This window comes from Ammodytes marinus, assembly GCF_949987685.1.
Source record: "Ammodytes marinus genome assembly, chromosome: 1".
In the NCBI taxonomy this organism is placed as follows: Eukaryota; Metazoa; Chordata; class Actinopteri; order Uranoscopiformes; family Ammodytidae; genus Ammodytes; species Ammodytes marinus.
The window spans coordinates 22683366-22710891 of NC_137230.1; the positions used below are offsets into that span (position 1 = coordinate 22683366).

Genomic DNA, 27526 nt, shown 5'->3' on the forward strand with positions numbered 1-27526 from the left:
ACATGATCCATCATCTGGCTCATCCCAAGGCTTAACATGATGGGCCATGATGATGAGTATGAGTATGGAGTCGTTATTGAGTGATCGTGTGTGTGTGCGCGTGTGTAGCGCAGAAAAATTTAAATCAAATTTTAAGTAGTTCAATTTAGGCATTAAGCATGCTTTTAAAAACATTTGGTAAATTCCCGTATGCTGGTAGTGGTTTACACAATACTGAATCATATGGGATATGTTTATTCTGTATATTGTCAACAAACTACATCATTGTACTTTTATTTAACATTTATAACAAAAAATATAGTTATTTCTGACAAATATTATGCAACAGCGGGGACACAGTGTCTAAAGCTCTGATCTCATTAGCATATAATCAAATTGATATGTGACTGATACCAATAACATTTTCCAGGAGAAGAGCATGGTTTTCCACTCTTAGTTGTGACTAGTACTTTCAAGTAATTTAAGAAAGTTGTATGTATTTATTTTTATTATCTAATCTAAAAATAAATAAAAAACAAACAAAAAAACATCATAATGTATATTAATCAAATAAAAAGAAACATTTGACTTGATTTGATATATATTTTGGGGTCTTCCATTGATTTTCATGAATCCTATTAACTTCCAATTATTTTCATGGACTGTGTTTCTTCTTGTATGGACAGTCTTTATAGAAATAACCCCTTGAGATGTTCCATCTTGTTTTTCGGTCCTTACAGACAAAAAATATGCAGCATGCTAGAATCACAATAAGACAAGACAGTTTACAAAACAACAATCAAAAGCAGCATATTAGGGTCGAGGCTGAACAAGAATTGAATTGGATATAAATATTATGGGCAGTGGTAGAACAGCGATGTGCAAGTGTTATATACAGTTGATCCTGAAAAAAGGAAAACAGGGCCTTTTTAAAAGAGTGGGGAGAGAAAATGGATTGAATGTTTTATGTTTACAGGTAGTTATTCCAATCTGAGGCAGCTGATGAGTTTAAATCATGCAGTTGGCAGAGGTACTTTTGTCTTTTTGTTTTTTAATATATTTTTTTCGCTAAAAGACTCATCCACTTTAATTTTACCCTAGCTGTCAGCTGCAGTCTTTTTTTGATGACTGTGTTGTTTACCTGAGAGACGTGGCTGCGGTGGAGAGGGCGCGGCTACTTCGCTACTGTAGCGAAGTGTGCTGCCTTTGCGTGTTCTCGTACATAGGCTACTAACATAATGATGTGATCATGAAGCATGGGAAATTTATGGGAAATAAATGTTTGGCTATGGCTTTCACGATCTTATTTTAACTCATCATGTTGCAAAGGCAGTAGGCCTAGTTGCTAGTGTAACACGAGAGTTTTGCACGTGTTTTTATAAAGGAAATACATGAATGAAAGTGAACGATATTTATAATTTAATGTCACAGTGGTAAAGTGATGTCAGTATGTTTAAGTTTTAATTATAAAACTTGTTTTCTTGTAGCCTGTCAGTTGTTACCAGCTAGGCTATACTTTTAGTATGTTTGAGGAGGGATGATGACTGAAAACTATGCGAATGTCTCTTCGTTGAGCCACTGCAGCTCCACTTAAACTAACCAAAGCCTCGTGAATGCTTCATAAGTCACTTTTACCCATCCCACGAGAGCTCCGAAGTAGGATGTTACGGGGATCACTCGAAAGCAGCATTAGGACTGATTGACGTGTGTGTCCTGGGACACACGTACGTCACGAGTACGAAATCTTCCATGCATGGGGTAGTCCGGACCATAGACGCTGGATGCCGTATGTGTTTGAATTAGGTAACCTTCACGTAGTCGACATGTATGGATGGTGTCCTTAAAGCTAGTAGCCTACCAGCTAGTTGGTTGGACTCCGAGGAGTAGAGTGGGACCAGCAGCAGGTGCATGTTGATGGCGATAAAACTCCAAGCAAACTCACTCTTTCCACACGACTAAAACAAAAACATCGGCGGATCAGTCAAATAGCCTATGAAGAGTCCCAAAACAAATTTTTGTTTGGGGGAAATGCGCAAGAAAGCTTTTCACGGGGTTTCCTTTCCGAGAATAGCGTGTTAATCCCAGGGGAAAAGCAGCGTGTTGTCCCGTTGCTCCGCACGCAAACATGGAAGAAAGTTAAAAGTGAACGTTAGCACTTTAAACTGTGACTTCGACATTCATGTTGGTTGTAAACTTTGGCATTGTGTTTTTGCGGAGAGGAGCAAACACGTTGGATTACATGGTGAGATTCTAGCACAGATTTTTCGGGAAATCGCTGGAAGCAGACGAGGGGGGCATGGAGAAGGAGAAGAAGGCAACCCATCGGAGCCGCTCCCCCGCCGACGGCAAAGCCAAAGACCGAGTGGACAGGTAACGTCGGGCTTTGACGGTTGTGTAGTCTGCTATAACGATATTATAGCGATGCCTAGAATAGCCTAGTTTAGTAACTTACCTAATGACTAAGCAGAAGCAGTGTATTACTTTAGCCTAGGCTACTCCTCATTTCGAAAACAATGGAAGCTGTAAAGTTAACCAAGAAACTACTTACCGTTAACGCTGCTACTAAAAACTCGCTCACGTTTTCGAATGTCAACAAATGACGATACATGCTTTTTTCTTCTCCCATCGGCAACATTTAATTTTCAATGTTAAAATTTGCAGGGATAATGCAAAATCCCTATCAGGCCTACTTCAAAAAAAGTCTACACTACACAAACAAAAAACAGCTACTGTACATCATATCATTTAACAATCCGTTTACAATAGTACAGTAGGCTATATAGCTTAATTTCTTTAGAAGTTTCTGGTGTTTATGGTTTTGTTTTGCTCGTTAGAAATGGGAAATTATCTTTAAATAAGTGCAATCTGATTCAACAGTTTAAAAAAAATCTCTCTTCTCTAAATCTTTATTCAACATTTTAGAGGTGATTTTAATATTTTACACCCTATTTATCAATGAGGATAGACTCTAGAAAGTGGCAGTGCAACCTCCATAATGACCTTGACGTTAAAACAACAACTCTCATAAGCAGTGTAAACAAAAACCAAAAGATGTAACCTTCAAGAAGGCATGATTGTTTGAAGGACTATTGTGTTAGCCTACTGTATTTGCTTTGTCTAGGTGTAGGCTACATAGTTAATGGTTCAGCTGAGTAATATAGGAATTGCACTTGAAACAGTTCAGTTTATCCTCCCTATAGTACATTTACACATAGCCTTAACTATTTTGCCTCTTTTGGAGGTAAGATGTTTGAGATCCATATCCATCTGCACAGCTGTGATGATCACACGTTTTGAGAACGGCAGCAGTTGCACAGTTCAAACAAACCTTAGTGATGATAACCTAAAAAAACACCTGAAACCAGGCACAGCATTCACACACTCCTCCAAACAGACACATCTAATGTGTGTCCTTGCTTGTGTTTTGGCAACAAAGTCCTTATCATACGAGGAACACAAAGTTTGTATCATGATACCTTTATTTCCACTCAGAGTCTACAGAGCCACACAGGTTCAAGCCTTTACTGTGTGTAGTAAACAGTAGGCCAATGAAGTAGTTTCTTGACGCATAGTCTTCTGCTACAGATTCCTCGAGGTTGACTTTGGTCTTTTGAAAGGGTTAAGCTGCAGGGAGATTAGTGTTACCTAAGGCATTACACAGAGCCTCATACTGTTGTTAGCAGTTTCTAACTTTGTGTTGTTTTGCCCAGCGTGGATCCATATGGCTTTGAGCGCCCAAAGGACTTTGATTACGACTCATACGAGGAGCTCATGTCTGAGTATCTGGTTGTGCTCACTCGGCGAACCATCAAGTGGTCCAAACTACTGAAAGGCAAAAGCACGGTGCAGAAGAATGTGAAAAGTGAGTGTGACACGCTACCAGCATTCTCACTATGTGTGTGTGTGTGTGTGTGTGTGTGTGTGTGTGTGTGTGTGTGTGTGTGTGTGCGCGTGCGCCATAACACCTAACTGAACTTAAGTGTTGGCCCTTTTCTCAGTAAAGCGTTATGTACGCAAGGGGATTCCCAATGAGCACCGGGCTCTGATCTGGATGGCAGCTAGTGGGGCTCAAGACCAGCTAGAGAAGAACCCTGGATACTTCCAGTCCTTGCTCGGAGCCCAGCATGACCCCAAACTGGTGGAGACCATCCGCACAGGTCAGGCTGTTTGATCTTTTTTGAGTTTGTCACACATACTCTCACTCAGACCTCCTTACACACACAACATGCCAACGCCAAAAAAACTATTCAGCAAAGTCTTCCATTAAATCACTTTGAATCTCTATCTGGCCCCTCATTACAGGGCAAGAATATTTGTTATTTAAAAATAGGCAATTGGCTGTTTTTATTTGCGCCAATTGCTGTCATCATGCCTTCTTTTGCTCATGAAACAAGAAAGGGCAGAGATGGGAGTCCATTAAAAAGGAGAAACTGTGCTAAATGAGTATATTAATAAATTCCATTTGACCACCCAGCCAGAGAGTTATATCTCTCTCTGAGGCTGATTCAGTTTGCTGATTCGGCTGAACGCTTGCTGAGTAATGATGACTTCAGCCAACGCAAAACCTGCAGGCAACAGTCAGCCACACAGCACAATGATGCCCACAACAGTTGGGTGTTTCAGAGCTCCCATGGCCTTTCAGAATTGTTTCCCTTTTTTTCTTTTTGTTTGCTGTCAGGGTGACATATATGCATAGTTTTGTAAGTAAGTGAGAATAAAAACAAGTGTCTAGGCATTCAGACAGGAAACAGAACTGCGTTAAAAAGAACACATTGGTAGGCTATGTTGTTTCAGATACCAGTGAAGATTGAAACAAATATTCCAGGAAGCCCAGTTTTAACAATAGATCCATTAAGGCATAGCAAGTAGGCTACTGTACAGTGTTTAATACTAATATAAAAAGTTAAAAACGGATTTTACAACTCTGGAAAGTTATTATGGTGGTAATCATTTTATCCTTCATCTCTGAGATTGCAGATTAAAGAACACTTAACCCTGTAAACCCCCAGATCAAGTAGACTACCAACATATGTGTGTGCTTACTTAGCTTTTCAAGTTGGCCCATAAACACAAAAACACACTCCAATTATTTTTGTCTTTTTCTTTCAGACTTGAATAGAACATTTCCAGACAATGTACAGTTCCGCAAGACATCCAACCCTTGTATGCAGAAACCTCTGTACAATGTGCTGCTGGCTTACGGTAACCACAACCCTGTTGTGGGCTACTGTCAGGTAATAACTTAAATGGACAGTGTGAGAATATGGGGAATTATTCTAAGTGTATTCGTCCAAAATTAGGTTGTTTGTGTCGGGGACAACTCAGTGCAGCCCTAGGTAAATAATTTACATTTGAAAGGCAAATTTAATTCAGCAGAGCATATGAAGCTTGATTTGCAATTCAAACGGGCAGCACGGCTGTGTTGATGGTTACATCTCTTATAAAGTGTTACAAGAGTCCATTCATCTGTAATCATATTTTATTAGAGAGCTTTACAGTCTGGAATTAAAACCTTTTTTCTTCAGGGGATGAACTTCATAGCTGGGTATCTTCTTATCATCACAAGAGATGAAGAGAAATCCTTCTGGCTGATGGATGCACTACTCGGTAGAATTTTACCAGGTTTGTGTGTGTATACAAATACATTTTCCATCTTGCTTCATGACGTGTATGCTGCTGGTTGGTCCTTTGCTCTAGGCTAAGAATAATCCCGTAGGAAAGAAGTCACATGGTCTTTATCTGTGGCTTAAGACTTACAGCGTGTTTTAATTTGTATCTTTCACTCACTCAAACAAGCTTACATTAATATGAATTAGACGAACCTTCCACAAATGACTATTAAATATTTTTCAGTACAAGTGTGTGTGTGTGTGTGTGTGTGTGTGTGTGTGTGTGTTACAGACTACTACAGTCCAGCGATGCTGGGGCTGAAGATGGATCAGGAGGTGTTAGGGGAACTGGTGAAAGTTAAAATCCCCACAGTGTGGAAGACCATGGTGGATAATAACGTCATGTGGACCCTGGTGGTCTCCAGATGGTTCATTTGTCTCTACATAGACGTCTTGCCAGTAGAGGTGAGTGTTTGTGTGTGTGTTTCATATTGCAGCCAGTCCTGCTATTGTGAATGCTAGTTTATTTGTTTTATCTTGTATACTGAGTTGAAATGGCTTGCTATCAAGCTTTCCTAAACTTCTGAATAGACCGTGAGGCCAGTCAGAGACGAATTCTGAACGTATACATTCAAGACATATACAATACCTAATATGAGGGAAAATATTTACCGAACTTGAAAGCTGCAGTTGTTAACTAAAAATGTTATAATACCCTTTTAGCTATCAATAAGTGAAGTGGTCTGAGAGTAATTCTAATCAATGTTTTTTCCCCCTTCTGTATGCTGCATTCTGAAATTGCCATCGCTCCAGATCCCTTTGACCAATCAGAGCCTTGCTCTGGCTTTCCACACTGATTGGTTAAGGGGCTGTCCCTACATCTCTGCGCTGTTGTTGTTGGTGATGTTGTGTCATTTATTTGAGCTTTCACGAGCAGTGCGAAAACATGGTGGACAACAAACTTCTTTTAAAGTTCAGCCAAAACAAACCACTCACCGTATATAAAGTACTACATAAACCCTGTTTGCTTTATGCCGGCGCTGCTTTTATAGGATTCAGATTCCAAGTTAGTATGGCCTGTTGTTGCAAGCTGCTTCTGTTGGCCTTGGGTGGGGGCATGGACTACTGTGTTTGTTCTCCAAATACATGGAGGGCGTAACGGCCTCCACACACATCCTACCTCTACTGCGCGTCTACTGCTCGTCTGCTTCTGACTTTTTTTCACCGACCGTGCAATCAACCTAGAGCGGCCAAACATCCAACCTCGGACGCGCTGCCGATGCCCGTCGGAGGCACGTCTGCAGCGACGCTACACTTCACCTCAGGAGACTCGCCTATTTTTTCTGAGAGAGGCGCGTCTCTCTCGGGTCTCACTGCTTTAACTGATAGAGAAATACTCTGCAGAGAGTCATATTGACTTCATACTGGCAGCTTTCGCTGTAGTTTCACCATTTCCTGGTGTGTCCCTTTTCAAAATAAAACTTCCAACAAGCGAAAATGTGGCAAAAAAAAAGGCAATGGGGCATACGGATTACTGTCGAGACTCTCAATATTAGACTCAATATAAATCATATGCATCATAAATGATATGAAATAACTTAATTTTTAATGGGAATTATCTATGAAAACTCTATGTAGAAAGATAGGGCTTTTAGAAGCAGCGCTGAGACGTTCCATGTGCGGCCGTAAAAAGACGCAGGATGTGTGTGGAGGCCGTTACTGGCAGAGGTGCCCTCAAGTTTTTACTCCCCCATGCAGGCTCGGTGGCCAACCACCAGTGGCTGCACTGCTGAGTTTGCAGGTGGGATTTACTTTGTTCTTACCTATTCTACAGACCGTTCTTCGGATATGGGATTGCCTGTTCTATGAGGGCTCGAAGATCCTGTTCCGTGTAGCTCTGACACTGATCCACCACAACGAGGCTTTGATCCAACAGGCCCAGTCTTTGCCAGACGTCTGCCAAAACTTCAAGCAGATCACCCATGGACCATTTGTGGACGAATGCCACACTTTCATGCAGGTACAAGAAATTCAAGTTATTTAGAGCATTTCCACTCAAGAGTGTATAAAAACAGACATCCCTTGTAATTTGCTTTCTCCTTTTCCTAGAAAATCTTCACTGAACCAGGAAGTCTATCCATGACAACCCTGACTAAGCTGCGGGAGACGTGTCGATCTCGCATCATTGCAGAGGAATCCTGAAACAACTCGACTACCTTGTTGCTATAACACATTCCACTGGGATGAGCGCCAAACAGCTCCTTTGCGCCTTCTTATTTTATTTTGTTTGTCTTAAACATATTTTGAGACAACCAAACAGCCTGAGTGTGAATATATGGTTAAATGAGAATATTGTTATCAATGTGCTGTTTGAGATTAATACGTAGTTTATTTTTTCAAATGTGGAATTATGCACTTTATTCCAGAAAGGCAGAGACAGTGGGAATGTGGCAAATGGCCTGATCACACACACATTATGTGGTGCACACTGTAAACACAGCCGAGGGGAATGTTCCTACTGTATTTCACATAGTTGACACACAAAACTCCATGGTAGCACTACCTGCTGTGGTAATCGAATGTGAATCATACTGATTTCATGATACAGTATGTATATTTTATAATCATTTCAAAAACCTTCATGTACATATTGGTCGTTTTACAGGTTGAGACGATACTGTAGTTTCTGACCTCAACTAGTGATTCCAAGTGCACTACAATGAAATTATAGAAGCACAACTGAAAGGGCTGCTTTCTTTTTCTAACTATGGTGTGTCCTGTTTGTTCTATGTTTTGGGCACTGGACCAAAAGATTTCTGTTTAATGTATACCAGCTCAGAGTAAACAGAGCTATTATTTCACAAAAAAGATACTTTGGGATGAAATAAAAAAAGAAAAGAAAATCATTGTAGGTCTTAAATATTTTTATTTACTTGCACAATAGAAAACGAAATCAAACCATTTCCTATAAAAATAAAAGATCAAATCACTACAATTTATATTAACATTTATTTAAGGAGGGGGGAGGCCCACACACCGGTTTTCACAATTAAAGTTTGAGTTGCACAGTGTATGGTCGGACCACTACTCTTAACAAAGCAGCAATCCACATTTTTTATCGTCATAATAGCAGACTGGGTTTCATTAGTTGGATGAAACTGTGCCTCGGTGCATCATTTGGGACAGTTCATGCTTTTATCAGCCTCCACTGCTGAGGAAGAGGATTAGGAATAGACACACATTCAAAGGGTTCCCTTTTCTTGGAGTCACTGGGATTTTCTTGTTATAACAAAATAAAATAAAAGTATGTTTAACAAAAGAAAACTTTGACCAACACAACAAAAAAATTATCTTTCTGCTACACTTCATTTAACTCTCCCTCTTTAATTGCATGGGATATTTAAAATTATTCTTTATAAATAATGACATAGCTAGAAAAAAAAGGCAGTTCAAGCATTCAACCAATTCCTAAAAAAGTATATAACAGCTGAAAGTGGAAGTTTCTGCAGCAAATTCAAACTCCCTCCATCCTCGACTATGTGAAGACTCTAGTCAGATCCTCCCGGGCTTCATTAAGATACACGCCATCTAAAGTAAGCAGGTCTTTGGTTTCTCATCATGTCGCAGAGAAAGGAAAACAAAATATCCACAGATCTCATCATAGGATATGCAAAAACATGCACTCTTTACAGAGCAACAACTTGCTTCCATTCCACTCCTGCTTGTGTCCAGTCTTTATTTCTTCCTCACTCGCGCGTCCGGGTTAATCTCTCCACCACTCAGTCTTCCCGGTTTTACTTTAAATAAACCGCTCAGATGGTCTGGTATCCAGCGTGGCTCCTCTTCCGGCCTATTAGATATGCGATTAGGACGATCAGCACAAGGCCAGCAAGAGCTGCTCCTACTATGATGGGAATCAGCATCTGGTCTTGGTCCACCTGACATTCGTCCGCTGGAGATGGGGAGAAACAGAAAATATGAGAAGAAGTTAAAGGTGGAAATATGAAGGTGTTTTGAACGCTGAGATCCTATGTAGTATAAATGTGCAAACATTTTAGAAATCGGTTCATCCTAGCCTGAGAAAAGGCAGAAAGAGTGTTTTATGGTTTCACTGTCTAACCCAGTGCTTCTCAATTATTTTCTGTCATGCCCCCCTAGGGGACAGAAATTTTTTCGCGCCCCCCCTAAATTGAAATACTATTGAGAACCTGCCAATATTTATTTATTTATCTGTACAAAACCACTGTATGAGTTTCTGGCACGAGCATTCTGCATACAATCACCTTATTATCAAATTAGATAACAAAAATTAGCTGAGATAACTTCTGCAGCAAAAACATTCAAAGTTCAGTTTATTAGCTCAATTTGTAACATTTAAACAAGACTGCTCAGTCTGTGAATCTCAGGACAGAGAAACAAGAGCAAATGATTCACTGAGGTTTGCATTTCATTCAAAACATTTTTAAACTGTAAACATAGTTAAGGTGGTGTTTTTTATTATTATAGGCCAATAGGCCTTCTGTGATGCGATAACCAATAATTCATTAACGTTATTATTAGTCTACTTGCTTGATTTCTTTTTAAATAACCTACAGAGACACTTGGAGACACATGTGGACATTTATTTACTGCAAATTGCGGGCTTTCGCGCGGATATGACCATACACAAGCACACTTAGCGCTTGCTAGCACTTAAAATAAAATAAAATAAAAAATCTTTTTAATTTTTTTTGTCAGTTGGAAATCAAGGCAGCCCACGCCCCCCCCCCTGACAACTCACGGCGCCCCCCCAGGGGGGCGCGCCCCACCATTTGAGAAGCACTGGTCTAACCCTACATTTTTCCATGTGTGACATCACACATCGTAAAATGTAGGGTTAGGATTAACAGGACAGCTGGGCCAAGGGAAGACTGAGGGAGCACTGAGGGAAGAAAAACCTAATTCTTTATATCATCATAGCAATTTTATAACGATAGAACGCCGGTTCCGTATGGGTGAAGTATTCCTTTAAGTTGCAGAAACTTCGATCTAGTAACACAACTTTCTTTACATTCATATATTAACACACAAAGCCTCTTTGGGGTGCGCCTACTGCAAACATAATTTATCATGGATGACTTTTAAATGTGCAGTGTGTTAAAAAAACTTATATTTTTGTGTCATCTAGTGGTGAAAAATATAGATTGCAACGTTCCATGTCTATCCCTCCAATTCAGATAATTTACTGAAACTGTGGCGGCCTTCAAGGAAATAAAAGGAGGCTAGTAACAAAAAATGGCATCATCCACCACACAGCCTCAAGTCTTTCCACAATATCAAGTGCTTCAAAGCTAGGCTAACCAGCTTAAGGTTGTAGCTTCATATTTACCTTAAAGAAATTAGTTGGTATAAATCTTACTCTGTCAAACTATTCATATAGATAGTTTAAAAAAAAGGACTTTGTACCTGCAGCAAACTGGTCTGTTGAGACCTGAAAGGGTTGGACCTGCAGCCTGAATGTGTGGAGAGAGAAGGTGGGCACCACAACCAGGGTTTGCTCCGCGCTGCACATGTAGGAGCGGCCCAGTGCACCCCGCAGGTAGTCCAGACTGCTGTTACTGGCTGAGAAAGGAGCTGTGGAGACAGAGGCAGGTCAGCGATTCTCTGAATTTAGTAAATAAAAAGCCCAAAGGCAAGTGTGTTGCTTGTGACCAATGACATACCCGCCACGTCGGACCAATTAGCAAGCAGAGTTATCCCACTCAGGTGGTACCTGCTGCTTGTGGTGTTCTGTGAATGGGAGAAAAGGGTACAATAAACACCTGTATACACAGACACAGACCCACACACACACACACAATGGCAATGCAACTAAAATCACAAAAGAGGAAGGATGATGTTACCAGAGTGAAGGTGAAATTGAGTGTGGTAGATCGCTCCTGTGTCAACACCAACATAGCACTGCTGGCGCCGCAGGATCCTGATGAACTTGTGAGATTGGGACTCAGGTTTACTAATTCTTGGATAGTCTGGCAAGACATACAAAAATACATTTGGTTATTGAAAGTTTTTCACAAAGACTCAGGCCGGATTACATTTCCGTGAGCTGTCCTTGTTTATATAAAGCTCCCTTTTACCTTATTCTGAGATGGAGAGAAGAAGGATACGTTGAGCTGTAGTCCCATTTGGGCCAGGAGACACACGGTGCCATTGCTGTTGCTAACAGAGTAGGTGCCCTGTTCAGGTTTTCCTGGTGGGGTGGGCGCTGGAGGGGTTGTTGTTGGAGTTGCAGATGTTGTTGTCATGGCAGGGGTAGGTGGAGCTGTAGTGCTGGCCTGATCTGCCAAACATACACTCTCTGCGACAAGAAACGTGGTAAAAAAAATGGTTAAAGTTAAACAATCCATACAACCTGTCTGCTATGGCAAAGAAACACAATAAAGAGCTGTACCGGTTGGACTGAGGTCATTTCCCGGCATGTACGCCTCCAGCCTCATACTAGAGAATGTAACAGCCGCTCCACCGAGGGCAATGGTGGTGGGGCTCACACAGTGGTAGGTGGTGTTGATTGTCGCCCAGATGCCAACTGAAGACGACACCACAGTGACCACATCTAGGACAAAATCAAACATCAAACATACAACTAATTACTTATAAATACATACATACATACATACATACATACATACATACTGTGGAAAATATGCCTGTGCTTTTTATATTTGAAATTATATAATATTTCATAATATGTACGTATATTTAGTTTAAAGGTGGCTTTAGCAATTTGAATGCTTTAATAATTAAAAAAATTATACTTCCTTCATATATAATACTGGGGTATTCCATGTTTAAATTTAAATTCAAGACTTTTAAAAAACATTTTAAGATCCTTATAAATACAATTTAAGACCTGTTAAACGTCCATACTGGCAGAAAAAGTACTTTAAAAACACAATTTAGGCAATGCTAAATTCAAGTTAACTTTATAAAAGTAACTTTAACTTCATAATCCAAATGTTTTCGATGGCCTGTCAAAATATCAAGATGCCTTTAGATATTTTAAGGCCTAACATTCAGATTATTGGAATTTTTACTTTTTAAAGATTTTTTAAATGAGCCTTGGTGGGAATACTCTTGATAGTTCTTAATTTACCACACTTGAAAACAAATTGAACCTGCTGCATTGGCCTTACAGTTTGTTTCTGGTGTTTTGTTTGTTCTCACCAGAGCTGTTGGCCTCGGGGAAGATGGAAGTGTCGCTGAGGTTGTACTGCAGCGTCACATTGGCGACGCTGTACAGGCTTCCATTGGTGGAAAAGCTCAGTCCCAGTGCGTGGCCCGGTCCAAACACTGCCACCAGCCACGGCATGCTGCTGTCTGCGCCACATGAGCTGCTGTCTGTGTCTACTGCGGCAGAGTCCGGCAGGGAGACCTCCACTGTGCTCTGAGGAAAGAGGAGTGATACAACTGGTGTTCACAAGGAGATGGATTAAATCATTGTTAAATCTTTTCAGAGGTGGAAAACGGGATGTATCCGTCACTGTGTGCATAGTACCGTGCTGTTGCTGGAGGTGTTGTATGTGATGGAGAATGAGGCAGAAATCTCAGCCTTGATGCAGGTGGAGTTCCCATCCTTCACCTCGAAAGTCACAGCCTGAATGTAACCTGTAGAGGAGAATATAAGGAGCAGGGAAGCACAGTAGTGAAATATAGAGGCTCCCCCAAAACTACTTATTTCCATCTGTCTTTCCCACATATTCTGGAGACAATTTCTGACATAGTAATAACAAGTGTGAGTTAATGTGTGTCATAAATAATTAACTATAAATATTGATAGGTTGCTCTCAGCAAAAAGTATTCATTAGACAATGTGACCTGAAACAGTTGAGTTTCCTGAAAAACCAAAGCACTTGTAAAGAGAAACAAGGATAACTAATTTTGTGGGTTTTAAAAATGGTTGGGCTTGCCTGGTTGGATAAAGGTTGAAAAACGACAATGAATGGTGACAGTGCGGATTGTTACAACTGCACACCATCATTGTTACATGATGCAGTGTCCTACTGTACATACACAAACAAGCAGTTCACACAAGCCACCACCAGAGGTCTGCAAACAGCTAAGAGTCAGAGACCAAGACTTAACTGGAAACTGCTAACTCACAGTTGTGCGTCTGTATGTGTGTGTTTTAGTGTTTGTGTGTGTGCTGTAATTCTCCGAAAAATTATTTGGAAGCTACAGTGGCATTACAGGACTCATATTCTCATCAACCCTACAAATAATTTCCTTAGCTCTCACCCATTTTATCGTACAGTATTGTAACATAGGAGTTTCTCTTTTGTTAACTTTACAATAGCACATATGTTAAATTGTGTTTTATTACTTGATTTTCTTCAGGACTTGTTGACTCTGTGGGCCAAATACAAAAAATTATTATCATTCTTTCCATATGCCACCAATGCTTGCAGACTTAACTTGCCAGAATCCGTATTTTATTGCCAAGGAGGATTTTTGAGCAGAGAGATTCATTTATTTAGTCCGGTGTTAGTTGTTTGCTTCTGCGACTTCATAAATCACTTATTACTCAGCAGACTTACTGAGCTCTTCCATCTTTCATACTCTTCTCAGTTCCCCTCCCCTCTCGAGTGTTTCCCATTAACATAATCATATTGATCCCGACGGAGAGAGCGCTGTGCTTCAGTCCTGTGTCAGCCTTAGTCAGTCACTCTCTCTCTCCCTTCCCTTGCTGAAACTTGACCCCGCTGTCACCTCTCTGTTACCCCTGTAAACACTAAGCAGACGCTTTACACAACATCGCAATCTGATCAGGAGGTAAAAACGGCTGTGTGTGTACAAAGTGTCAGGCTCCAGAGTGTCAGTGCGTGGTGTGACATATTGGTGTGTGAGAGAATAACAAAACAGAAAGTATCCTCCCCGCTGTCTCTTGTGTTTGTTAGGAAATGCTGGTTGCTAGCAGGTTTAAAATTGAAGGTCACCAGAGTCACAAGGAGTCCTCAATGTTGAAAGAAAAAGCAAGAACCAAATTAAGTGCTTGCTTAAAAGGAATGATAGTAATCCAATAATATACAAGTTTGCACTATTATGTCTTCTGTCATTAGTTTCTCTCTCATTTTCCTGTAGCATGATCATCTTTTAAACACTTTGTTATTGTTGTTGAGAGCCTGAGAACCAAGAATTTCATTGCCAACGACTGCTTCAGTTATTGTTGTGAGCACGACAAATAAAATAATTTCGACTTTGACAACTGTTTTGACCTGTTTTCATGAGTCAGCAGCAGGGTGCGGTCAGGGCGATTAAAGTCATCAAAGTCATCATAAAACAACACAGTTGATATAGGCCCTCACTGTGCTGTGTGTGCAACACAAAGCCATCATGGCGGGTCACGTGAAGCTCTCAAATGACACAACAATGAGGCCGATCCGCTGGTCCACAACATGAACAAAAACCTGGGCATTATGTTAGAATAGAAAAGCATCAAGTAGTAGGACTTCCTGGTAACTCAGATTTATTTTGACACAACAAAACTGAGGACGGCTGACCTTGGGACAGGTTTATGGTCCAACTTGATGGCTATGATGGGTAAATGTCATACTTTAGGAGGTCCCCTATATTAATCAAAATCAAGCCATGAATTAATTAAACTAATGTATCCCACATGTGCTTCTCATCTCACAAAATAAAAACCCACATCCAAGTATTACTATAGTGCTACAACTAGGCCACTTTTTGCATGTGTCCTTTTCATGTAGACTGCACACTCAGACATAGCCTATCAAGCTACATAACAGAATATAATAGGCTTAGGCTAGGCCTATCTTTATTGTCCACCAGGCAGGAAATGTTTAGCTGACACTAAAGGTCTACTTTCATTGCCAATAAATCTACAGATATGTTTTCCAATTAATCAAATAATTGATTGGTCTGTCTATGAAATGTCAATGTGACATTTTTAAATAGTTTTGTTCGGGTAAACAGTTGAAAACCAAATAGGCCAAAATGAGAAGGTGGAGGCGTGGAGCAACAACAGTGAACAGTAATGTTGATTACGCGACTACTTTGGTCAACAGTGAACACAACGCATACTGCTACCTGACTTGCTATTTCGAATAACACTGACGTCACAACTTCGCCAACGGTTAAGGTTATCCGTGACGTCGCTCGGTTTAATTGCAGAACGTTATGAGCTGTGGAAGTTTCATAATGAGCAGCTTTGAATCGTAAAAACACTCACCTAGACCCGCAAACCAGGCGATGATGAGCACGGCGAAAGAGTGAGATAATTTCATTGTTTCACGTCAGTTAACACCACGGGTCAGAATTTACTTTTTTCGTCCCCTGTAGAAAGAAATAACGGACTGGCGGAGTCGGTGAGTAGTCCCCGCTGCTACAAGCACAGGTGGGTCAACACGGCGCACCGAACAAAGCTGCACTTGACTTCACTGATATAAAGCCAGAGACGTCACTGTCACTCTTTCTGCTGTTGTGTTCGTTCCTTTTTCTTTGCTGTCGTGAAGGTAGAGTTTAGGAGTAAATCTTCAGTATTCCAAATGCACGTCCCACTGCTTTGAAATGATCGTTATGCGCGGTTAGATGTCGGTCATAGGCACACTGACAGTACAAGCCATGTCTCCGTCATGTGACTGAACTGGTAGAGTCTAGATCTGGCCTGTGCTGTCACGTGACCCCTCCCCCCTCCTTTTTCTTTTCACGAGACCTGAGCTCTCTCCTCATATTAATATGCACACAGGCACAGCAATCAGAGCATTTTTGACTTGAGTAACTGCATGATAAGTGTACTTAATGTTGCGTAAGGTAAACCATTAGGGTGTAAAGACACCGAATTAAAAATGTTTTGGAATTCTGGGAATAATATGACTAAGAAAATATTTATTTGTTCGGGGAAGTCCAACCAGCGACACTTACCAAGGAAACACATTAAAATTCGTGACAATGTAATAAGCATGGAGGAATTCTAAATTAAATGCATACTGTCTAATTTTACTTAGGTCATTTTGCTGTCGCTCACTGAAACTTAAAGACATATAATTCTTAAGAATAATATGTGCCTGGTAAAATATGAAGGGTTTAATTTAGGATTAACACCACCACATTCCTGGCATGATCACATGACTTCTAAAAAAGATTTTAAAGATCAGGTATATGAAATCCATGATCTGGAGCACATTATATGATTTGCTATAAGGGAAAGTAGCATGTGAGAGTCCACACACACAATACTGTTCAGGTCGCAAAAGTTTATGTAATGTGGTCAGTCAGCTGACACCTTCATCAATTCACGAGGGTGTGCAAAATCCTAGAAGGAACGCAGCTCCAAATCTTATCAAGAGCATGCTAAATTTTCCTAGCATAGTTCAACCACACATTTTAAAACAGGACATGCTAGTCTTAAAATGTGACTTTATTTTCAGACAACTAACTCTTGCTGTTGACATATTTGTTTAATATATATTTATGAAAAAACAAAAAACAAGCTGTGCATTCCCTGTTGTGAAAGAAACACCCTTTCATTTTCTGTTCCATATTCCAGTAACTTGAGATATTAAAATCCTATCAAAGTGACGACTCTTATATTTCCAGCACTAACTCAATCATTCCTCAAATTCAAGCATGGTAAGCTAATGTTAATTTGTAGGCAAATTAATTTCCATGTTGTGGGGCTTCAAGTTCACACAACATAACTTAATTAAAACAAACTTGAGCGTGCTAGTTTTCTCAAGCGGACAGGCACATCCTTCCATTTCCAAGTGGGAGTAAAACAGGAGAGACCCGTGTATGGTGGTTATCTTCAAATAAATCATTGAATCCTTAAATATCCATTTATTCAGGTTCACTTTTCTCACTCTTACATAGAATACACTCTGATCTACAAAAACATCAGCACATGACATTGGACATTTTGGTCAAAACATAAAGGTACCAAAAGAAATACCCCAGTGGCTTGCCTGCATGTCTTTCAACCTCTGTGTTACAAAGCACTGAACCCCTCCCTCTGTCGCAAACACGTCCAACCCAAACCCCAATTCATCCTTTCTCAAGTCTCTTTTTCTCCTTAACAGCAGTTGTCTCTGCCAAACCATCAACCGACCAATCAGGTTTACACTCAGCAGTTAATGCAGGCATTCAGAATAAGAACGCTTTGAGAAAAAAACAACAACTTAAAACTCAAGACAAACCAACTATAGTAGAAAATAAGTGATTTTTTTAGAACGACGTGATGGAGAAAAAGAAATCGCAATCCCGAGGAGAAAGAAAAACAAAAAACAAAAAAAAACAGAGGAAAGTGCTAGTTATTTTCAGTTGAGTTTTGCATTAGCAGATTTGTATGTCACATAAACCAACCATCAACAACCAGGGTCACTCCTCCAGCCCCATCCCACTAAAGATATCACAGAGTGGGGAACGGTACAGCCAAGTCTCTCTGGAGCATTGCTTGATCTGGACACTGTATCCAGAATGGTGTATGGAAGGAAAGATGGGCACCAGAGGAGAGTCAGGTGGCTGAAGGGCTGCAATGCTGTTTTTTTTTTTTTCTTCTTCTCGGGGAGGAGGGTGGGGGAGAAGCTGTACGCTTGCTGTGATTTAAGCATGGCAGTAACAGCGGTACCCCTTCAGGCAACATAGTGGTACTGGTTAGGAGTCTCCTTGTCACGTTCCATGTAATCTCTGTCTATGAGCGACTCGATCCGCTTCTTCAGATCGCCCGGCTGTGGACAGGAAAGAACATCAGATGCTAGGGAGTTGTGTGTGTGTGGTGTGGTGTGGTGTGGTGTGGTGTGGTGTGGTGTGTGTGTGTGTGTGTGTGTGTATAAGTGTTAAAGATCCAAATAATAAGAATTAAAAGCTTAAAAAATGTCACCTTGACAGGGAACTTGAGCTGGTTGTAGAGCTCTGATACCAGTAGGTTGTGACTGAGGGTCTTCCTCATCTTCATGATGCGCACCACAGCTGCATCAATCTGATACTGTCGGTCCTGGAACACTCGCTCTGTGGTGCTTACCTGCTCCTCGACCTGTAAGAAAAAGGTGTCAGAAGTAGAACCATCCTATTGCATAAAAAAAAATATGTAAGGGCTAAGCAAAAACAGCAAAGCAAGCCATTGCTGGAGGAGTGTGTGAGGAAAGAAAGGAAAGTGCAAGTATTTAAAAAAAAATTTGTTACCGTTTCCTTCATTTGGATCTGGTTGATCTTGATGCGGAACAGTTTGTGTTTAAAATCATTGTTGAAATTGAAACGGTCTCCATCCTCCACGTCTTTCCCTCGTGGGTTTTTGTTGAGGACGCGTGCTTTTCCGCAAGCCAGAGACTGCAGCGTTCGCTTGAGCTCTCCCTCCTCTGTCCAAGAAAAACACAAAATGATATGGAGTTACAGCAGGCGCCTCTACATCGATTGAATAGTTGCACTAAAAATATAAAGGAGATGTGTAACCTATGCCAGTGGCAGAGCGAATCTCCTCCACGCTGAAGTCCTCTCCCTCATTAAACATCAGCAGCACCAGCGTTTGGAACAGAGAGACCTGGAGCTCCTTCTTTCCCTGCAGGATAAAGGTCATTGTAAGTGGATGTCAGACTTTTATTCGAGACAGTTTGTCTGTCTTTTCCATACCTAGATAGCATGTACCATGACATTACCTCGTTAAACTCTGACTTCAGTACAGAGTGGCCCAGTGTGGGCTGCCACTGCAGTTTCCTCCCACTGTGCTTCCCCAGGTAGAACAGCTTAAACACCTCCTGGAGTTTTACCATCTACGTAAGATGACACAATCAGTACAATACTGTGAACCCAGGTCTTTCCTATATATACACGTTGTGTTTCAATGGTATTATGCTCAATATCTACTTGAATATATATTTAGCATAATAGAGCTAAACATAAAAAGTGTATTTGTCAGAGGTGCCATTGTGTAAAAAAAGACAGCAAAATAAAACTGAACAAAATAAAAATGCTTACCTCTGAGGGCAAGTGGACCTCCATGGGTATGTATGAAGGCCAGTAGCCCATCGTGAGGATGTTGACAGTAAGTTCTATGTTGCTCGGCTCACTCTGGTTCTGCATATACTACGAGTAGAAATATCATAAATCACAAAAGTACGCATGCAAATCGATGAAATTATAAGTACCATTAGCTCATTGGAATGCATTCACATATTTAAGTGTGTCCATGTTGTGTCCAAAGACCGCAAGTACCTGTTTGAACTGGATCATGATGTCTTTGGACAGTTCCATGTCCTTAAACATTCCCTCGAGCTTACTGGTAAACGCTGCACCGCATTCTAGAGGAAGTCAAAACCACATGATATCACAACTGACTTGTTCTCACACCTCAAACCAGAACATATGCACACAACATCTGAAGAATTCAACTTTTTAATTGGTCTGGCTGGTCAATAAAATAATGTACCTTTTAAAATCCTAGTAATTGCTAGTAAGCCTTTCTGTCATAGACAACATTAATCCTAAATTGTCAAAAACTTTAAACATGTATATTTTGGCAGCTATGGTGTGTCAGATCCCAAATTTCTATCTATGGTAAGGCCTCGCATGGGAGCTCACTGCCATCAGTGTGTGAGTTTGTGTGTGAATGAGAGGCACATGTAAAGCCCTTTGGATAAAAGTACAAAAATGCAGCCAGATCATTCTGAACAATAACATGTTGCCAATTATATACAAGACATTAGGATAGAGGTTCACCATGTTTAAGCTTGGAGAGCATGGACTTTTCAGCATCAACAGAAGCACTCTTGCCAACCAGCAAACGCTTGGCCAAGTCCTTCTTGTAAAAAGCTTCAAACACATCTTTTCCTGGAGGGAGAAAGAAAGCAGGGATGTGGTCTCATCAGAGTGAACAAAACGTCATCGTAGCTGGTAAGACTATTTAATTGGGAAAGCATACACACAGAGAAGTGTAACTGACCATGTATGAAACGGAAGATTATCATTATCTTGTCCAGGATTCTCTCCAATTCCTCCTCTGTAGCCTCCTTGTTCCCTGCTCTTAGCTTTGAATCCACATATTTAGCTGCAGGGGAAGAAAGAACCAAGAAAACTTATCACATGCCGGAACTGATGAAGAGAAAACACAACCTAACTTGCTGTGTAATGAGTACAAAGAATGTATTTTCTGTATTTGAGGACTGAAAAAAACAGTAAGAATCCCACGGCATGCCATATGGGTTCTGACCTACCAATAAGTTCAGCTGGTTTGTTGGGCCTCTTGTTTATAAAGGTCTCGAAGGCCTCCTTCATTGCGTTAATGAATCCCTCACTCCGTGTAAAGCACATCTGAGCCACATTGTCCATCTTGTCTTTGAAGTCCAGCAGATCTTGCACCATGTCCTTGTCTTTCTCTGGAGTGCATACGATCTCTCCACCAAAGGACTAAGACAACAGAAAACGTTTGAAGAATGTGTAGCTGCATTTCTCAAGGACACATTGATGGTGATGCTCTATGTGGTTTGTCTATGTGTTTACCTTTATGTAATCCCTCCAGAACTGCAGTAGAGTGGGAAGTCCTCCCTTCACCTTACTGAAGAGGTGATAGAGGAGGGACAGCTCCGTCACACGATTCTCATCCAGCAGAGTGCCCAGACCTGGCACACAAATATATAACTTTAATTCTATCCATGCATAACAATCATAATAAGATTTAAAGCCACTATAAACCCACTTCCACTTAATCATTCTAACTATGTTATTTGGGGGAGTTAGTAGCATGATAGTAAGCATCTTAAAATAGTTAGGCATATTTATCAATCCAAATTAAAGATATTGTAATATAAGTTTTATAAACTACACAGAAATTCCATTTAGATGGGCCAGCCTATGCTCTGTTTCTTATTACACAATAAATATGTACCAATCACAGAAATTCTCTGCCAGAACGTTTTATAAAACAATGACTGTTGCCATCTGATACCGCTACACCCACACAGTCCTGTCAAACAGTCTGGACAGTAAAAAAGCTGTTTTTTTTAACCAAGTTTTATAATATTTATGAAAATTTATTTATTTATTTTTTAAATCAGATTTCTGTAAAACCCTATTGAGACACCAAACTTTGATATCATATATTGATTTTTAATATTTTAGACCAGGTTTTCAGAGGCTTTAAAGCATGATTTATCGTGGACAGTTACATTTCATTGATGCAGTATAAATTGCCACACACAACCATAACTGCTAATGCAAAGGACTTACCCTTTTGTAGCATTGAAGTCATATGTTCACCTAAAAGTTGCTTCTCAACGCAGCTAATGAGTGGTTTCCTGGGGAACAATGAACAAAAAAAAAAGGGAAAACAGGAGAAGATGTATGAACTTAAACTTTATGACCATTTCTGCACAACAAATTTCCAAGTAAAGTTTTGCTGTTAAATTCTTCGGAAAACAATAATGTAAACTGGGGTTATAACTAAAGCGCTGGGGATATTTATTGAAAACTATTGGAAAACTATTATTTTTTAAAGTGTTCAATCTAGGTAAATCTGCTTAAAAGGCCTTACCACTATAGCCCTTGCAAGAATTTGTCAATATGAGCAAGATTTTTAAAAATAAAAATCAACTGCTAAGAGGGAAACCGAGTAATCAAATATGTGGGGAAGTTGAAAACAAACAAAATAAAATATTTAAATATAATAAGAATATGTTAATGGTACTTCAAATAAAAAACTTATGAATATATATTTTTAAAGGTTGGTTTGCACATATAGGGTATTATTTATAGAACAAGGCATATTGTATCCATCTGACATGATTTAAGTCTCATTGATATCTTCTCAAATGATACATTTAAAAATAATTACTGAGTGCTCTGGTCGATGTAGCTCAAGATACGATCGTTCTCCTCTTCCAACCGCCGAGCCACGTGGTGCAGGTACTCAGGCACCTGGGCACATACACAAACATGTGTATCAGCTTAGGGATGAATACATGTGACCAAAATGACACAGAAAAAAATCAGATCCATAGAGAGTCTCACTCACATCTCTTTCTTGCATCAGCCGCTGTCCCTCTGCTGCATACAGACGATTGGTCTCAAACAAAAATCTCTCCTCAAAGGAATCTTTGTAAACCTTCACAAAAGTCAGACAGCACAATAATAACAAAATCAACAATAACATAGATTGAGTCCATCTAGGGAATAGTTATGAGGTAGTGATCACCATGTACCTGTAGGTCTGACAGCATGCCCAGTAGACTCCTGAGCAGACTGCGGTCTATTGTCTCTCCGTTACGTTCACGTTCTATCTGCTCCAAGATGCCTTCTACTGTGCGTTTCTGAACTGCGCCGTCACTCACAATGTGGGTACGAAACAGTTCCAACCCAGTGTCCCTGCAACATGTACATAACATCAGCCTCTTAGCTATCACCATGACAAACAGAATAATTTTAATTAAGTTTTATTTTTACCAAATGGAAGGGAGTAGGGAGTTCTGAAGCACATAGGTACGATCCAGGAAGAGAAAGATACTTCGGATCATTATCTATTTTGAGAAAAGCAAAAAAAAATAGGCAAAAACATAGGATTAACATTCTGAAATGAATGAACTTTTATATAAGCAGAACAGGTTCAGTATGCTTATCTGTCAAAGTTCAAACTTACAGTTTGCCTGCAGTGGTCCTGCCAGCAGCGATTCATGCGCTTCAGGAAGGAAAGATTGTCCAAAGACTCTGTGAGCTCCATGTTAAGGAAAAAGCATCCATTCTCCAAGATTTTGATCGACCACTTCACAGTTACCTGTGGCTTTGCAGCATGCATAAACACTTTGGCATCACTTTTAAATCTTTAGTCCAAAAATAATCTGGAAGACATTCAATGGTAACAAATACATATCAAAATTACCTAAAATTAGAAACAATTTTTAAATAATTGAAATAATGTATTATAAACTGCTATTTTCTTCCAACAATATGTAAAGTATATCTTTACCATCCGACGGTCAAAGTCTCTGCTTGTTAAAGCACCATTCTGTTCGGTTTGGAAGAATGAATGGGATCTGCCAAACTTGTTATATGTCGAACCCTTGTGAGATTATAGTGCAATAACACCTGAGCTGTACAATCAAAGCCCAGACTTCATTTAGTTGAGGTAAAAGTTAAAAATATAACTCCCAACCAAACCAACTTTGGAATATCTTTTCACACCATATTGTTCAACAACAACAAAGTCACCTTTGATTATTGCTTTCTACTAGAAATCATGAGCTCTGGGGCCACATGCATTTTGGTTCACAGCTTTGCTTTAAAATCGCTGGTTTAGTGCCAATAAAGTCAGATGTCTATTAATGTTTCGAGTTCAGACACATAACTTGTGCATGCATACAAAAGGATATTCTCTAAACTGGTGGATCTGGGCCTGTACATGATCTTCGCAGACCTGCCGTAGCTGCTTGTACAGCGTGGGGGAGACTTTATACGAACACAGGTTCTCTACCGCCTTTAAGAAAAAGAGAGTAGACAAGAAGAGGAGACAAAAGTAAAGAGATTGTTTTACAATTCTGTTAAAAGACATTAGAGTTCAAAAAGCAGAGTAAACTCTTGATTTCACAGTTTTTGGTAATGTATTACAAATGATTATCACTATATTATAGATTATGGCATTTGTTTTCCATTTGTTTTAGTAAAGCATGTAAATCCATGTTTATGTGCAAATACAATTAAGACTTCTAATCAACATGCCCATTGATGTACACCAATAGAACAGTAACAAAGATAAAAGCAGAGAATCTGTTTATATCATTGTAGCCACATATATATATTTTTAAATATATTTAACATGAAATTAACCATTGGCAACTTCAGGTCTGAATTGTTTAATCTACCGAATGTGTTATAAAATATTTGCATTTGTCATGTTCAATTGTTTTGTACAGACTCATTTTTACTTTACAACACTGCTTCATTATACTTATCATGACCCGGGAGAAGAAGACAAAAATCAGACCTGATAGAGCTCCTCCAGATTGTACTTGATAGAGGTGCTGTTCTGGATGGCACCCACCGCATCTCGTAACTTCAGCCACGTGTCCTCGGTATAGTTCTCGGCTAGTTTTGGCCTGTCTGTTAGAAAAAGCCAGTCATGATATTGACTTATACACATTGGGAACTGCTTAACAGGAACTCATTGATACACTTAAAATGTAAGTATTTGCACAGAACATATTTTGACACGTTTGAACATGATAACTTGTACATTTGGAAACATTCAGTCCGTTTAATATGTATCATTTTTCAAAGGCCTCTGTCAAATATTAAGTAAAAAAAAATATATGTTTTTTTACATATAATCTCTTACTCCTACCAACAATCGATCAGCAATCGACAATGACAAACCAACTACACGTTTCTTACATGACATTAAGGTGCAGAAAGGACATGAGGTGCAGAAAGGTTTACAATTTTAGTTACAAAACTTTATGTCAGTCTTTCATTGAAAAACTACATTTCTGATTATTTTATTGGGCAAATGAGTTTATTTTTCTGTAAATTTGCACAAACGTAGTCCTGGAAACAATGCTTTTCAGTTATATATTTGTTCATAGAAATATACTTAGAATGATTGTACAGTAGTATGAATAATAACAAACACATCGACACATGCCTGCTAATATGGTCAGTCTAACCGATGATTCTGTTAAACTAATAATTAATTTAAAAAAGTTACACTTAAGTATTTGTTGTAAAAATATGACTGATTATCATTATTTCATTTAACGATATAACCAGTAACATTATAATAGTTTGAGTAAGTAGAACAATGTAAATGATAACACTATGTGCAATTAGGGGAGAAGGTTATATGTCACACGGGTTGGTTGTCACAACCGACCCATCGATGGGGTTGGTTGTCACAATGTGTAAGGGTGTCTTTGACGATTAATTTCTTCTTTATTACAATAAGTTAGAAAAAGTGAGGGGTACACATTTCAAGCCAACACCTTAAAGGCCTACTTCACAGTAAAATACATCACAGTAATATTTACAAAGTAAGTTTTTTTTTAACCCTATATTTCTCTTTCTGTGATGTCACGAGAAAGAGAAATATAGGGTTAAAAAAACACTCTTTCTGCCTTTTCTCAGGCTAGGATGAACCGATTTCAATTTTTTTCGCACATTTATACTACATAGGATCTTAGAATTCAATACACCTTCATATTCAAACCGGTGAAGTAGGCCTTTAAGCTTCGATATGATGTAGGAATGACTATTGAAAGATGTTTAGGTGATGATGAGCAATTCTCACTAGAGTAAAAATTGTGCCTACTAGCCCCGGTCTCCCCTACCTGATGGGATGAGCAGAAGTAAGTCTTTTTTTTTCCTATCATTATTTTGTTTAACAAACACAGTCTGCCCCTAAAATCGATGCATCATCACTGAAATGTGAAGACATGAGCGATTACGAAAGCAAGCCCTATTAAAAACTGACACTCATAAGAAATGTTCACAACGCATCTGACAACTTTTCACTGCGTGATCTAAAAGTTACATCACGTGGCGCATTGGGATACATTTATGTAACTGATGCTTTGAAAATAAGGAGGGTGAACGACGATCAGGGACATTACCTTTGAAATTTTTTATCACTAATTTCTTTGAAGCGCCACTTTTGCTTGAGGCCACGGCAGAGGTCCTGGTCATCCCGTTGGTGTTGTGCTCTGTTAACGCGGAGAAGCCGACTCTCTTGTCCTGTCGGGTGTCCTCAGCCATTATCAGATTAGCGCTTTGGCTTAATGCTGTATGCTTCAACTGTTTTGCTGAGTTAGTGTTGGAATTGCTGCAGTCTTCTTGTTTATTGACTGTCAGCAGCAGCACCAGCGGCACAGCCTCTTTGTTGAACTCTTTGGTTGACAGCACGGACGGTCGCGGTGTACTTAAACCACATTGATAAACAAAACACTCACTATAACTCACTATAAGGGAATTAACCAGAAAACATAACTTAACGTCAGCTAAGAAAACATAAAGCTAGCTAACAGACTGATATCTAAAACTGTAGCACACTTTTTTTTCGTCTTCTATACAACACTTTAGCTTCAACGGCTAGTCCATGCTACTTCTTCGCTACTCACAGTTTTTAACGGGTTCAATTAATGTATTTCGCGACATTAAACCAAAAAGTGAAAACGACATAGTAAGCGGTGAATATAACAGAGCCGTGATATTGGTGGCTTTCTTTGCTCCATAGAGTGTGCTCACATAACTAGCTAGCTAGCTAGTTAGCACAACAAAATGGCTTTTCTCAGACAGTTCTGTCGGACAGGTGCATCTTGGGTGAAAAGCGGCCGTGGTGCGTTCATATACAGTTTGGACATTTGGTCAGCTACTTTTATCATTTAAATGGAGTTAAAAAAGCAAAAAGAAAGAAAGAATAATAATCTAAAAAAAAACCGCATCAACACTGGTGCAGACCTGCAACACTGTTGATGTGGTTATCATCCATTAATACCACAGTGCTCTGAATTTTTTTTAAATTTACTTGGAACATACAGGCTATCATGACTCATGATTCTGATGAGTCGAAAACTAAATAACAAAAACTATATGAAGTGCATTAAACGCCAAATGACTATATACTTATATTTTTCGTTAACATGGTTTTAGTCAGCTATTTAAATAATATTTTTTTATTATTGTATTGACTTATATTCGAGTAACTTCTCTAAGTTTATGTGTGTGTGCACCATCAGACCCACTGCAAAGTCTTTGCACCTAAATCAGTTTTATTTGAATAGCCCAATATCACAAATAGACATTTGCCTCAGTGGGCTTTACATTCAATACAATATGACACCCTGCCCTTACACCCTTAGCTCGGCTGAGAAAAAACTCCCAGTAAAAAACCCTTTACCGGGATTTTAAAAAATTGAGAAATCTCAGGGAGAGTCGACACTAGAGTAAGGGGTCCCTCTCCCAGAACGGACATA

The 27526-nt window shown here is 39.6% G+C and overlaps 3 protein-coding genes across 3 annotated transcripts; 1 reads left to right on the top strand and 2 right to left on the bottom strand.

Moving 5' to 3' along the window:
* Positions 1 to 1724: 1724 nt before the first annotated feature.
* Positions 1725 to 8494, top strand: grtp1a (growth hormone regulated TBC protein 1a). Its single transcript, XM_080031325.1, has 8 exons — positions 1725 to 2349; positions 3690 to 3841; positions 3978 to 4136; positions 5089 to 5213; positions 5505 to 5601; positions 5881 to 6053; positions 7423 to 7608; positions 7698 to 8494. The coding sequence occupies exons 1-8, from the start codon at positions 2276 to 2278 to the stop codon at positions 7788 to 7790; spliced, it is 1059 nt and encodes a 352-aa protein (XP_079887451.1). The 5' UTR covers positions 1725 to 2275; the 3' UTR covers positions 7791 to 8494.
* Positions 8495 to 16187, bottom strand: lamp1a (lysosomal associated membrane protein 1a). Its single transcript, XM_080031336.1, has 9 exons — positions 15817 to 16187; positions 13123 to 13232; positions 12792 to 13011; positions 12019 to 12180; positions 11705 to 11925; positions 11471 to 11596; positions 11291 to 11357; positions 11034 to 11201; positions 8495 to 9540 (listed from the first exon to the last, which is right to left on the bottom strand). The coding sequence occupies exons 1-9, from the start codon at positions 15869 to 15871 to the stop codon at positions 9401 to 9403; spliced, it is 1269 nt and encodes a 422-aa protein (XP_079887462.1). The 5' UTR covers positions 15872 to 16187; the 3' UTR covers positions 8495 to 9400.
* A 963-nt stretch (positions 16188 to 17150) lies between these two features.
* cul4a (cullin 4A) lies at positions 17151 to 26836 on the bottom strand. Its single transcript, XM_080038260.1, has 20 exons — positions 26168 to 26836; positions 24547 to 24662; positions 23935 to 24039; positions 23206 to 23274; positions 23013 to 23086; positions 22772 to 22934; positions 22585 to 22674; positions 22405 to 22487; positions 21801 to 21868; positions 21075 to 21193; positions 20789 to 20981; positions 20518 to 20622; positions 20295 to 20405; positions 19791 to 19876; positions 19554 to 19661; positions 19235 to 19348; positions 19032 to 19137; positions 18765 to 18937; positions 18463 to 18615; positions 17151 to 18310 (listed from the first exon to the last, which is right to left on the bottom strand). Exons 1-20 carry the CDS (start codon positions 26307 to 26309, stop codon positions 18215 to 18217), a joined length of 2274 nt encoding a protein of 757 aa, XP_079894386.1. The 5' UTR covers positions 26310 to 26836; the 3' UTR covers positions 17151 to 18214.
* Positions 26837 to 27526: the final 690 nt, after the last annotated feature.

Coding starts and splice junctions, on each gene's coding strand:
- lamp1a (XM_080031336.1), bottom strand. CDS start 15,871: ATGAAATTATCTCACTCTTTCGCCGTGCTCATCATCGCCTGGTTTGCG. Junction 13,012..13,122: donor ACACCTCCAGCAACAGCACG/GTACTATGCACA, acceptor CTCTTTCCTCAG/AGCACAGTGGAGGTCTCCCT. Junction 11,358..11,470: donor TCAATTTCACCTTCACTCTG/GTAACATCATCC, acceptor TCCCATTCACAG/AACACCACAAGCAGCAGGTA.
- grtp1a (XM_080031325.1), top strand. CDS start 2,276: ATGGAGAAGGAGAAGAAGGCAACCCATCGGAGCCGCTCCCCCGCCGAC. Junction 5,214..5,504: donor CTGTTGTGGGCTACTGTCAG/GTAATAACTTAA, acceptor TTTTTTCTTCAG/GGGATGAACTTCATAGCTGG. Junction 7,609..7,697: donor AATGCCACACTTTCATGCAG/GTACAAGAAATT, acceptor TCCTTTTCCTAG/AAAATCTTCACTGAACCAGG.
- cul4a (XM_080038260.1), bottom strand. CDS start 26,309: ATGGCTGAGGACACCCGACAGGACAAGAGAGTCGGCTTCTCCGCGTTA. Junction 20,623..20,788: donor CAAACCAGCTGAACTTATTG/GTAGGTCAGAAC, acceptor CTTCCCCTGCAG/CTAAATATGTGGATTCAAAG. Junction 19,349..19,553: donor AGGTCCACTTGCCCTCAGAG/GTAAGCATTTTT, acceptor CATCTTACGTAG/ATGGTAAAACTCCAGGAGGT.